This window comes from Diceros bicornis, chromosome 24 (genome assembly GCF_020826845.1).
Source record: "Diceros bicornis minor isolate mBicDic1 chromosome 24, mDicBic1.mat.cur, whole genome shotgun sequence".
Taxonomy (NCBI): domain Eukaryota; kingdom Metazoa; phylum Chordata; class Mammalia; order Perissodactyla; family Rhinocerotidae; genus Diceros; species Diceros bicornis.
The window spans coordinates 4,863,761-4,876,451 of record NC_080763.1 but is presented as its reverse complement, the minus strand read 5'-3'; the positions used below and the strand labels follow the sequence as shown (position 1 = coordinate 4,876,451).

The 12,691-nt window shown below is 44.3% G+C and overlaps 1 protein-coding gene across 9 annotated transcripts in view; it reads right to left on the bottom strand.

Annotated features, from left to right (window-relative positions):
• The window catches only part of SAMD4A (sterile alpha motif domain containing 4A), a 211,673-nt gene that overhangs the window by 36,839 nt on the left and 162,143 nt on the right, over positions 1–12,691 (bottom strand). For all 9 annotated transcript variants that reach the window (XR_009223672.1, XR_009223673.1, XR_009223675.1 and 6 more), the window contains 2 exons: positions 2,969–3,078; positions 667–753 (listed from right to left, as the gene is read on the bottom strand). Coding sequence is in view for 4 of the 9 variants with exons in the window: in XM_058566956.1 (XP_058422939.1) it covers positions 667–753; positions 2,969–3,078 (197 nt within the window). In the remaining 5 variants the exon portion in view is untranslated. The remainder of the gene's footprint in view (positions 1–666; positions 754–2,968; positions 3,079–12,691) is intronic.

Sequence of the window (12,691 nt, the reverse complement as noted above, 5' to 3'; positions counted from 1 at the left end):
ATGCATTGGTACCAGGGTGATGCTGGGTACAACGAGGAAGAAATACGTTTAGGCAGCAAACAAAAAGGGGTGGTAGGAGCTGACAAGTGCTTTACCATTGGAATAGACTGTTTTCCAGCGTTTAGCTTTTTTGAGATGGCTCCTGTCAGAGTCGTGGGGGCCCATTCTGTTGTTAAGTTAAAGCCTGCAATTATTCTCTAGAGAGCCAACTATGTCGATCTGCCAAGCGACTTTGATCCTTTCTACTGAAACCCAGAGTATACCTGTCGGTGTGTGCCTCTCTGGGGGCAGCCTCAAACCTGATCCTTCCATGCGTGGACAGCAGGAATGAAGCACATCTGCCTACTCCCTACTCTGTTTTGTTAAGATTTCAGCCTTTGTGAGTTGAACACCTCATTCATCGCCACACATGTAAGAACGGCAGAGGGGAATGTACATAAAAAATGTGCATTGGACAGCACGATAAGTACATTTCAGGAGTCAGATTACATAGAAGTAGGAATAACCAGGAAACTTCACTTCAAAATCCTTTCCTTCTGACGTTGGTAAGGAGACAGTGTGATACACTCTGTGAGGTCTGCCGGTGGCACTTTCAACTGAGAATTTTCCTTGGTGCATTTTCCTGTGGTGAAGGTGGAAATGTTCCCTCACCCGGTGATAACTTACCCTTTCCAAAGACTTCAGGAGGTTTTGTCTTTCTTTGAGCTTCTGAATACTGATGACAATTTTGTGTCTTGCACCTTTGGTAACATTCTGTAATTAAATAAAAGTTATATTTAAAAATGTATTTTTAGGAATCAACTTGGAGACCCTTGGAGGTTATTTAGTACTTTACTATCTGCTTTGTTCCTACATGTTTGCAGATCAGCAAATATCCATTTGTCTCTCTCTTTAGTACCCATTGTCATAAACCTCTTCTTACTAAATATTCTAACTCCGTCTGGCTACACATTTGCCTTTGTCTTTTGGCTGTGACCTTTAGGGAGAGAAAGAGAGCTGGAACAGCCAATTACCACACCCAGCATGAAATTTCTTCATAGTCTTAAAGGATCATTTTTAAGTCAGACACTTCTCTTCTCTAGGTTTTTTCATTTCAGTCCCTCCCAGTTTCCCTGAAGGTTCTACCCCCATACAGATATTCATTGCTTTCTCAAACTTTCCCTATGTTTCCCCATCTCAAGAAGATGGGAAGTCCAGTCCAGGTCTCACCTGGTGTCACACCACCCAGGCAACTTTTGTCACTTCACAGCTCTTCTTTGGTCTCCATAAGGAAAACCAGAATACAAACAACTTAAACCTATAATTCAGCCATCACTTCAGGTAAATGATTAGGATTCACAGCGAGGGTTGTGGATTTTATCTTCTTAATTATGGAGCAATGGTGAGTCTGTGGATTTAATTAAACCCTTGTTGACTATAGATACTGCAAATTTCCAAATAGGAGGTCCTTTCTCAAACGAGGTCTCTAACACAAACTTCTGGTGTCTTCTTGCAACTATTCATAGAAATCCTCTTAAAAAGATTGGAACACCAGCGACATCACCTTTACTTAGAAAAATCAAGACTCAAGTGACAACTGAATGCATTCTCTAAAATGAAGCACTAGGGGCATATTTCTGTTTAGCCTTGACTTTGGGTTCAAGTGAGTTAAATTACTCTGAAAAGTTTGTGCTGGTCTCTGGATTTGCCCTCTGTGTCAATTATTTCTTGTTTTCTCTCAAGTCAAACAACCGATGACTGAGATTTTTTTCTCAACTCTGATGCAAACACAAAAATGCTCTTAGAAGCAGTTCTCATCAATGTCCAGGATCTCAAGGAACAATCTAGATCCAAAAAGCAGTGGGAAAAGTGTTAGGAAGTCGAAATTAGTGCCTTTCATTCTCTGAGAATGTGTAGTGACTCAGGCTTTGTCTTGCATCTCAAGACTGGTATTCAGCCAGGCCTGCAGAGGTTAACCAAGGGAGCTGAATATGCAATGGGAAACCAGCATCTGCTGGGAGGTATGTGTCCAGACCAGCCACGCCCCAAATGGTACAATCTCCTCTTCTTGCAGGGGACATACTGTTAGCCTGTTCAGACCATTAGTTCTTTTAAATCACTTCTCAAGGGAAACTGAGGTCAATTTGAAACATGCAAATAGCATTTTAAACAAGGCAGACAAAGACATTAGTCAGATCTATTTACACAGTACAGCATGGTAGGAAACATGCCTAGTTTCAGGGGTTCTGTTGACTGGCCCGGCCTTTGGCATCCACACTTGGGGAAGGATGCCTTAGAAGGAAGGAGGAACTCTGTGCTTTATGGCATGCAGAAGGGAAATGAACTCTGAGACCTGGGGTAATTTCCATTCTTAATGATTGTCTCATGTTATTCAAGGTGGTTAGAAGAAAAAAATATTTTGTACAGTTTACTCCAATCTTCATTAAGTCCAGTCTGAACATACTTTCGGAAAAGTGTTAGGGAAGGTCTGAGGCCTAACCTGGTGCTGCTACTCACTAACTACTAGAGGTTAGCTAATCTGTAACCGGACTGGACAGCAGACAACCAATCTGTCATTCCCCAAACAAGCCCGGTTGGGCAGAAGGAGGAAGCAGCCAAGGAAAGCAGAAGCAAGGACACAGACTCTTTGAGGCCTTGGTCAAACGTTACTTCTTCTAGCAGACGCCATTGATGCTCCCCTACCACCTTGACCTTAGAGCGTGCACCTAGGTTATACCTTTTGCGTAACACTCTATCTCACCCTCATTTGCCCTGTGGTTCTCTGCTTGTCTTCTGTCTTCTACTAGATCCTGAAGGCAAGAACCCAGCCTCACTCACCATGTAATGCTGGCCAGCATCTGGCAGTTCCTAGAACCAGGCAAACTACCGGCTGGGTATAGGAATGGGTCCAAACAAGGCCTGTCTTGGACTTGAACTTCACGTTCCACCTGGGGCACCTTCTCAGAGAATGGTCACCTGGAGCACATACCTGAGCCTCCAGCTGGCACTCAGTGAGGGCCATCATTTCCTCATAGGTCATCTGGGAGAAAAGTGCAGCATACTTGTGCAGACGGAGGCTTTTTAACCAGGCTGGAACATCTGTGGTGCAAGATGTGCAAGAGATGGGGAGAAAAATTGAGAGGGAACGAGAAGAGATGACAAAAGATGTGGGAATAGAGAAAGGAAAAGAGGGTGATGGTCAGAAGAAAAAAAAAAGAAAAAAATTCTTAATGTTACTACTTGTTCAATTTTGGCAGCAAATCATGGAATTAAGAGTCTTGGTCTAGCCCTGGCCTTCCTACTGTTGGGTTCCCTTATTCTGCTTTACACCAGGAGCTTGATAACTTGGGGTCCATGGGCCTCATGGTATACAGGAATTCCCTGAAATTATATCCCAATTTGTAGAATATATTCACAGTAGTTTTCTGGGCATCCATAGCTTTCATAAGATTCTCAAAGGGGTTCATGACCAAAAAAATGTCAAGGAACCACTGCTTTGGCCGGATGACTTCATTATTGATTTAGAAAGAACTGACTTAGAATGTTAAAACTACACATGATGAGTCTTCATCCTCAAGATAATTTCTTTCTAGGTTCAGTGCAGATCTCCACATTGCTGTTTCTGCCACTGCCACAGTGACAGGAAAACCAGGCAACAGCAGTACCCCACGGGTGGAGCAGCAGTCATCTTAGCCTAATCTTTCTTCTGCCTTCCTATACGTGGGAAAAAGGGCATCTTGGGCTCCAGAACTTTCACTCTAGCAGATATGTGTCTGCTGACCATTTCTCTAAGCTATGGAATGTATCTGGATGTGTCTTTGACCTTTTCCTTGAATGTCAACCACAAAATACATCAGCACTTCAAAAGGTCCAAAGATTGGCTAGACCATAGGACAATGGAAATTCCAAAGCACATCTGAAATAAGCCCCAAGTTTGGGATTCTAGAGTTAGGGAAATTAAATAGTAACTGTATTGAAAATCCACAGGAGAATTATTACAGTCATGCATTGCTTAGAGACAGGGATACATTCTGAGAAATGCATCCTTAGGAGATTTTGTTGTTGTGTGAACATCATAGAGTGCACTGTACTTACACAAACCTAGATGGTATAGCCTACTACACACCTAGGCTATGATACTAATCTTATGGGACCACCATTGTATATGTGGCTCATCATTGACCGAAACATCATTATGCAGCGCATGACTGTACCTTGCTAAGTACAACCAAAACAAAGCAATTGCCCATGGCTTTTTAAGTCAGAGTTTCTGAGCTGGGATAGAATCTTTAAGAAGTCTCTAGAATCATCCCCCCCACCCCCTGGCTTATTCTACAGATGGCAAAATTAAGTCATTAAGTCTAGATCACAGAGAAAATATGTGGTGAAATGGGGACTAGAACCAGATCTCCTGATCCCCAGCTTTTTCCTACATTGTGTCAACTTCTTGTAAAATAAGGACCAAACAGCCCATGGGTGTGAGGGCTGGATAAAACAGTGACTACAAAGTACTCTGAAATGCTGAAGCATTGGGTAAATGTTGTTCATGCTTTCTATCAATTATTATTCATTACTAACCATGTTGATTGTAAGATACTTTATGCTGAGTGCTAAGTGCTTTATTCTGAGGCACTGACAGAGACCGTGAACACTACAAAATAAGTGGGAAACTTCCAATTTTTCAATGTTTAGAGTAGTTAACTGGGATTGATTAAAGAGGCTTGGCTTACCCCAAAATCAGGCCCTGCCTCCTGGGTGAGCCAAACTTAGGTGTAGGGCATGTAGGTACAGGATGATCTCCTGAAACTCAAAGATCTAGGAGGGAAGGGTGGGCCTGGTGAGGTTACTTCTTGATTTGCAGTAATGTGAAGGCCAAAGAAGGGGAATTTCTGGAGAAATAGAATTGGATATCCAATGGCATCTTAAGAACAGACCCAGTCATCTCAGTCATCTCAGACATCACTTGACTCTGTGCTTGGAGGCCCTTCACTCTACTGTTACAAGTGGAGACTCCCTCTGGGACCAACCATCATTAACCACAAAGAGACAAGGCTTCCCCGGCACATAGTACCAACCCCTTACATCCTCCTCAACTCAAACTGGTTGGCTGGAGAGTCCAGGACATTCACTTTCCCTTCTATGACATCCTAGAGCTATTTTACCAGAATTTCCTCTCCACCAGGTTTTTTTTTGCTGTTAAAACAATGCTAATACTTCTGCAGAGTGAGCAGCAAATAACTACCACTCTGGCTTTTAGGCCAACGACATGTTACCACTTTGTGACCAGGTTTCTTGTTTGCCATTTACATCTTTGAAAAGCTCCAAGTCACCGCTCAGAAAACTCAATGATCATGATTCAGAGAAGTCTGGGTAACCCAATGCCACACTGGGGCACAATTCATCACAAAAGAGTATGGAGCAACCTCATGGGCCATATTTTCTCTGGGTACCCTGCAGTTCAATCACGCAAAATCCACTGATGATAAAACAAACAGAATCCCGAGCTACTAAATCATGTTGCAAACTGGGTACTTTATAAGCCAAGGTGACAAAAGGGTGTTTTAAGAGCTGGGGAGAGTGGGGTGCTAATCTTGGCTTGGCAAGTCTCAGTCCAATCAGTGCTAGTTCCTTTCTATAAAAGTATTTTGACAACTAGAATTTCCCCAGTTAGAGGTATGGAAGAGCCTGCCTCATTCATTTAGTGAAAATACAGGTCACTGGGAATTGTTTTCCTAGACAAGGTTCCTACACAACTTCAGAACCCAGCGAGTTAGGACTTCCTGAAGAGTTATTTCTGGATATGTTCCTGGGAAATGTGAGCTCCTCTTGGCCATATGTTCCTTCGGCAGACACATGTCGACTCTGCTTGCAGAGCAAGCTGTCTCAGGGCCTGCTCCAGTGCTGTGTGCTTAAAGAGCTCTCCTTCCTGCAACGTGAACTGATGAACAAAGAAGAAGAAATCCCAGTTCTTAGGAACATCGTCTACTAACCTTTCACCCTCTGGTTGCCGGTGAGGCACCTTCCTTTGCTAGGGATTAAAACAAAATGCCATTAAAAGGGAAACAAACCAGAGAACTGAGCGCCTTGACCATTCTGTTTCTCCCAAGCCAGGAATTCCAATGACTTGGATGCTAGATTCCGTAAGATTTTGGCCAGGGACAAATTCTAACTAAAAGCTCAGGTCCTTTCCCATGGTCTAGATACCACATGGTTGGATGCAAAGCTGAGAACCACCTAAAATAACTTCAGACCTTTCTTTTTCATTTCGCAAAGCTATGGCTATGGTTGGAAGACACGGACAAGCAGGGGTGTTTCCCAGAGGAGCTGGTACATGACTGAAGGCATGAATGCCTCCTGGGTTCCCATGTCTGGCTGGCCCACAGCTGTTTAGCTTCATCTGGGCTGCTTCTCATGAACATGGCAACAGAGGTCCCAGACTAGGAAGTCACTCTTCTATGCAGTGTGAGAAAGAAAAAGATGCTTTGCTGCATGCTGCACTGACTTCCTTGCCAGCTGTGGGCATCATGATATTTGCTACTCAACATTTACTGAATGCCTACTATGGGGGCCAGGCTCTGTGAAGACATGTCCCTGCCATCAAGGAAATTTTAATCCAGAGAGAATGGCTGACTCATAAAAAATTATAATAGCTACAGGATAAATGTTAAGTATACTCCAAATTCTAGCGGGCACAGAACAATGACCATTTTGGTTTGCCTTGGGGAGTGCGAGATAGTAGTAGCAATCCTGGAGTCACTGGGCAGACTATATTGACAAAGCCATCTCAGGAAGCAGGAACAGCATATAAACAAAGCACAGAGCCAAAAGAGCATTCAGCATCTAGCAAATGCTTGCCTGAATGATAGAGAATGGCTAGAAACAAGGTGGGGCAAATAGGAAGGGGTCAGATGATTGAGATCTGCAATGCTGAGACAAGGAGAGTGGACTTCATCTCGTGGGTGATGAGAAGCTGCTGAAATGTGAGCAATAGAGGCCCAATCCAATGAGTATGTTAGAAAGATGATGGCTGGACTGGAGGAGGGTGAGAATGAAGGCCAGGGGATGATTTCAAGCCCTTGGAGAAGGCTGGGAGAGCAGTGGCAGAGGAGAAGGAAAGGATGTAAATCGACAGTACTTGAAGATCAGGGAAGAACAGGGAGTAAGAGAGAAAGGAGTGTAAGATGGTTCCTCTGAATCAAGACTGATGAGACAGAAAACACAAGGGAGCAGCAGGGTTGGGGTGAGAAGAGAGAGATGGTGAACCCCACTTTAGATCAGTCGAGTGTCATTAATTTTGGGCCATCCAGGTGGAGAAGTCAACCTGTCAAGATCTCCAACAGAGGTCTGAGCCACAGAACCACCTTCCTTGTCAGTAGCACAGGTGGTTGTTTTAGCCAGGGAAGTGGGTGAGATCACTCAGGAAAAGAGCATGGAGTAAGAATAGGGGAGAGCCAGGTGGAGTCCTGGGAGCACCAGGCTTTTAGGGGAAGGTGTGGAAAGAAAAGCCCATGAAGGAAACTGAAAAGAGAAGGCCAAAGGGTAGGAGGTTTCTGGGTTTCTGGGAGAAAGCACCACCATCCATGTGCAAACAGTGGGCCCCCAGGTCACAGTGTCCATCCTTCATGAGGCTCCTGGATCTTTCTGCAGTCCACAACCATCTTCTCATGGCCATTTTTGATAATAGTGCTACACCCATCTTTTATATGCTCTATCTTTACCTGCTGGTCTTTACCAACGGGATCAAGTTTCGACATGCTGATTTCTATTTCCCTTTTAGAGTTTGGATAAATCAGCCACAGAAAGGCTTTGTGGTGGGTACAACAGCTCACACAGAAGCTGGGCTCCAATTAGAACTCGGGTTGGTTTTCTCAAACGCCTGCTGTGGGCATGGCTGCAAATACTAGTCAGGTCAACAGGCCATGCAGCACCTGCCCCACAAACAAGGAGGCCTCACAAGAGAGAAAGATGGGACCAAGATTTCTGAAGGGCCCAATACGGGGGCAATGTAAAGGGCAGGGAATAAGGCATCTCTGGAAAAGAGAAACATGAATAGCCTTGTTTTCCCCAAGAAGCCTCACTTGTGGTGGTCCTGGTACCTGCAGGCAGAAGAGCAACTCTCATTTGCCACAGAGAGCCAGGCTAATCTCAAAGAACTCTCTCTCCAAGACCTGACTGCATCATTGCTCTTTGAAGGGGAGAAGACGAAAGCCAGCTGAGGGGTAACAGGGGACTCTTAACTCTTTAATGTTGAAGTGAGATGGAAAGCATTCCTTTAAAAAATGAACAGCAGAAGTCTAGCAACAGCATCAAGATTATGGAAGACTGCCTTTATTTCTGGCCAGCACAGGAGAAGCAGTCCAATTCTATTCTAGCCTCTGAGCCAAGAAAGAAAGAGCCTTGATCTTTGGTCCCCGTGGAGCTGTGAGCGTGCTCCTCGATCCTGGGACATGTCCATGGTGGCCTCCAGGAAGGTTCCATGTTCGTAGGGAGCATGTGTGGGTCTCGGAAGGCACAGAGATGCCTTCTTTGGCGTAAAGAACCCACTTAGAAGAGTTAGATACAGAAGGACTAAGTTTCTCCTCACAGTGTCCATTAGCTATGACTTCATAAATGATGCTCTACCTGCAGCCTGCTCTGCGTTGTTAAATAGCGGCTGGGTTCCAAATCAAAAGCTGCCCTCTGTGTGCCTGCACCATCCTTAAAGTATGTCACATGCTTGGTAAAGGGTGGTGGCTAAAAGTCTCATGACCTTTAGAATTTGGGGGAATCCTGAGAATTTGCTTTTCAAAGATATCAGGGCTCTCAGCCTATCTGAGAAGAGGCAGCACAAGTCTGAGCCCATAAGGATCTAAATGTGCAGGTCATGTGTTGGCATCTGGGAATAAAGAAAGTGAAGCAAATTTGCTAAATCCTGAACTTTAAATTAGATGAATTCAACACAGTGCTTAGAAAGTCCACACAGAAAATAGTGACTCATTCCCATGATGGCCGTGCTGAACACATGGAGCTGTCTCTCCCACTCTGTCACTCACACCTTTATGACCCTCAGAAATGCTGTACTCACAGCCTTCCTTACAAACGTTTCTGACGGGTTCCTTTTTCTAAAAAAGATCACACTTTTCAACAATTTTTCTAATCTCATTCTAGGACAGGCAGAGGCTCAAAGGTCTACATTTCAAAAACAACCCACAACCCTAAACAGGCTATTTCAGAATAGGTAATATACTTCCTTTGCTACGGCAAAAAAAAGTTTACATAAGTTTCATCTAAGAAAGACTCCTTAGGAAAGGAAAACTGAGCATATTTTCATAGTCACTGGTCTCCTCCACTCTTAACTGCTATGTTTCCATCAAGGTCACTGGAGCCAAAGGTTTCTTTATTACCTTTAACATGTCTATAGACAAACAACACAACAGTTTCAATTACCTGACTATTTTTGTGCTAACATCATAAGTACGCCCAGTTATGTTAGTTCATAATGATAAGGCTGAAGCTCATATCAAGAGAAACTGCCCCCAATCTCTACCGCTTTCATACTGACAACTGCAACGAGAAAGTCATGGAGCATCTTACTCTTAGGAGCCCAAATCTATGGGCTTTACTAGCCAGAAATCTTGAATGGAGTCCTCCAAATGAACTTCACTACAGGTAAGCATGATACTTAATCTATGCAGGCGAGGAGAGAAGCCCAGCTCTTAGGAAGGCTGGGCCAGGGAAGAACACGGTGCACTGCGGCCCTGGCTGGCACACCTCCCCTGGAAAGTTCTACAAGTTCCCACCCTCACTCTGCCCCATGTTGTTCCCACAATCTGTTTCTTCTCCTATATACTCTTTGCTGTAGATGACACCATAGGCTATCCAGATGTTCTAGGCAGAAACCCGGGCAGCGTCTTAAATTCTTCCCACTCTATCACTGTCTACATTCAGCTAGTGCAGTCAATTCAGAGCTCTCTTAATTCTATCTCATCAAGATCCTGCGAACACATTTTCCTTCTCAATTATTGAAATATCCTCCACCTCAGCTGGCCTCCAAATCCAGAGTCTCCTGTGCCCTCCTCACTTTGATATATTCTCCACGCTGCTGCTAGGGTCCTATTTCTAATATGTAAATCTAAGCAGGTCATTCTGCTGCTGAAATTCCTTCAACAGCTTCTACTCACATCAGGATACAAGCCAAAATACTTCAAGAAGCCTAGCATCTGGCTTTTCCCTCTCTAGACTCCTTTTCCATGTGCCCTCAACATTCAAGTCGTGGGATCTGCTTGGTCAAGCTGTCTCGTCACCATGCTATTCCCTCTGTGTAGAAGGCCCTTGTCTCACCTCACATATTTGGTTAACTTGTAATCAGGCTCCAAGACTCAGCTCCAGGCCTCTCTTCCTCCAGGAACTTTCCTTGACTTACCCTCACTTTGACTTAGGGCCCTCTTGGGTGCTGGCCCTGACCCAAGGCGAATCTCCAAGACAAGGTATTTTCACAGCTGTGCACCTGCATCAGGTACCTGTTTGTTGCTCACATGACAGTGAGTCCCTTGAGGCAGAAACAATCTCTTTCATCTCTGTCTCCACAATAGCTAGTCCAAGGCCTCTCTCAGCAGGTGCTCCAGAAAGTCAATTGACTTGAATGAGGACAAAAATGAGACCTGTTTATCAGTCTTTCTTCCCTTTTCTCTGCTCCCATATAACTCGGCCACATCACTCATCGACAGCCCTGGCCTTGTGATAAGTCTTTAGGTGCTGGGTTTCTACATCATTTCTGAGGACGGGATGCTAATATGAGGGGCAAACGTGCTTCTTCTACCAACAGACTCCTGCTCTTCTATATTTTCTCTTCTTTCCAGGAAATTATGGGAATGTCTTTTTTCCCCTCTTCGCCACTTGAAAGCTCTGTATGAGAGAATGGTACAAGAGCATGTCCCACTCGTGTGATACCAAGGGAAAGGAGGATATTATAATTGAGCACCAACTCAGAATCAGGACTTTTTCCCCTAGGATAAGTCATAGTGATGTTTTTGAAAAGAACAAGGGCAACTGAATTTAGAAGCCACAACAAGCATATACAAGTCCAGACGTGTATAACCGTAGCCTCCACAGGGAATGTTAAAGAGGGAACTTGCATATTCCCGTTCAGTTCCCACTTCCGTTGAGTAATTTCTAGTTGGGTAGCTGATCCCATCCTTCTCTGAGCCTAAGATCCCAATCCCAAGGGACATCTAATCTGTGCTTCAGAGTGGACTCAAACTTTCAGGGTGGGTATTTACTATAAGGGAAACACAAGGCAAAGCAGGCAGATGGTGTCCATCCTCGGAGAGCAAGAGTTAGTCTACCTGGGAGAACTCAGTGAGGAGCCCGGCAGAGAGAGCTGACACCATGACAAAAAGAGGGCGAGGTCGATGTTGGTGAAAAACAAAAAGAGCAGGAATGCTGGGCTGCGACCTTTATGTCACACTCTTGACCCAAGAGGCACATTCCTAAGGGACAATTCATGGCCAAACCTGGCTCGTCTGTCTGGATGAAAAGGAAGGAATGGATGAACACAGTGTTTCAGCAAGGTATGCATAGCTGTGGGCAAGAAAGATGAATTCACACTAAATTAAGCTCAGTTATGGTAACTTTTTATTCTTTTCCCAAGGTGCAGGGTGACGGCTGACATGCATCCCCTGGAGATTCAGAATGCCTCCAAATTCTACTACAGATTCCTTGTTGTTCTCATAAGCCAGGTGTTTAAAAACTAGAAAAGTAGCAACTAGATGATGGCATGCTGAAGCGGACCAGCGAGCAGCTTAAAAGGGCTGACACTCTTGCCAAAGGGCCTGGGCACAGGGAAGAAAGAGACGTGGATCCGAGAGGAAGAGCTGGCTCTTTTTAAAAGCTCTTCACTTGATTTCCTATTCCCTTTCTCAGAAAGTATGAATTAACTTGGAAATTTAAACCAGCACCTGCTCTTGAACATGGGAATCAAATCACAAACTCCTGGGACAGGCTTGTTAAGGGCTCCTTCTTCAGCGCCCTCCTGGGAGGCAGCCCTGAATAGTCTCAGGAGGCAGGAGTTCAGCGGTGGCGCTGGCCTTCTCATGAAGACCTCTCCGGGCACAGCTCAGGGAAGGGCATTCAGGTTTAACAGACACTGGTCCCTGACACTTGGGAATGCTACTGCTCTTGGGTGTGGACATTTCTATTGCTTGACCTATCAGCTGAACTGCAAATATACTTTTCCCACAAATAGAATTGTTCATCATCTCTCATGTTCCTTCCTCCAAATATGTTTTGCCCTTTAATTTGCTATGGACTTTATGCTTCTGAATTTCAGTCCAATTCTTTGGGAGAAGGACAGTTTGACAGGTCAGCAGAAGGCAGATATACATAGAAGACAGTCCTCTGTTTCATCCAGTCACCAAATAGCCTGTTTTCTGACTATAACCTTTAGGCTTATAAAGAAAATCTTGGATACAAGAGCTTGTCTGCATCATTTTCTGATTGAAGAAGCTCTGAGGAGACAATTCTCATCAATTCTAAAGAAAGGAATTGAAGAAGCTTATATAAGGGATATTCCTTGAACTTTGGAATACTTTGGGTTTATCTTAAAACAGGGATAGGACATTTATTCAATTTTTCTCTCATTCATTTGTCTTTAAAAGCATGCTCTTCTTACTCATTTTTCATCTCAAAATGCCAGCACGCAACGAGCACTCCTTTACCAACTCTGGGAGAATGT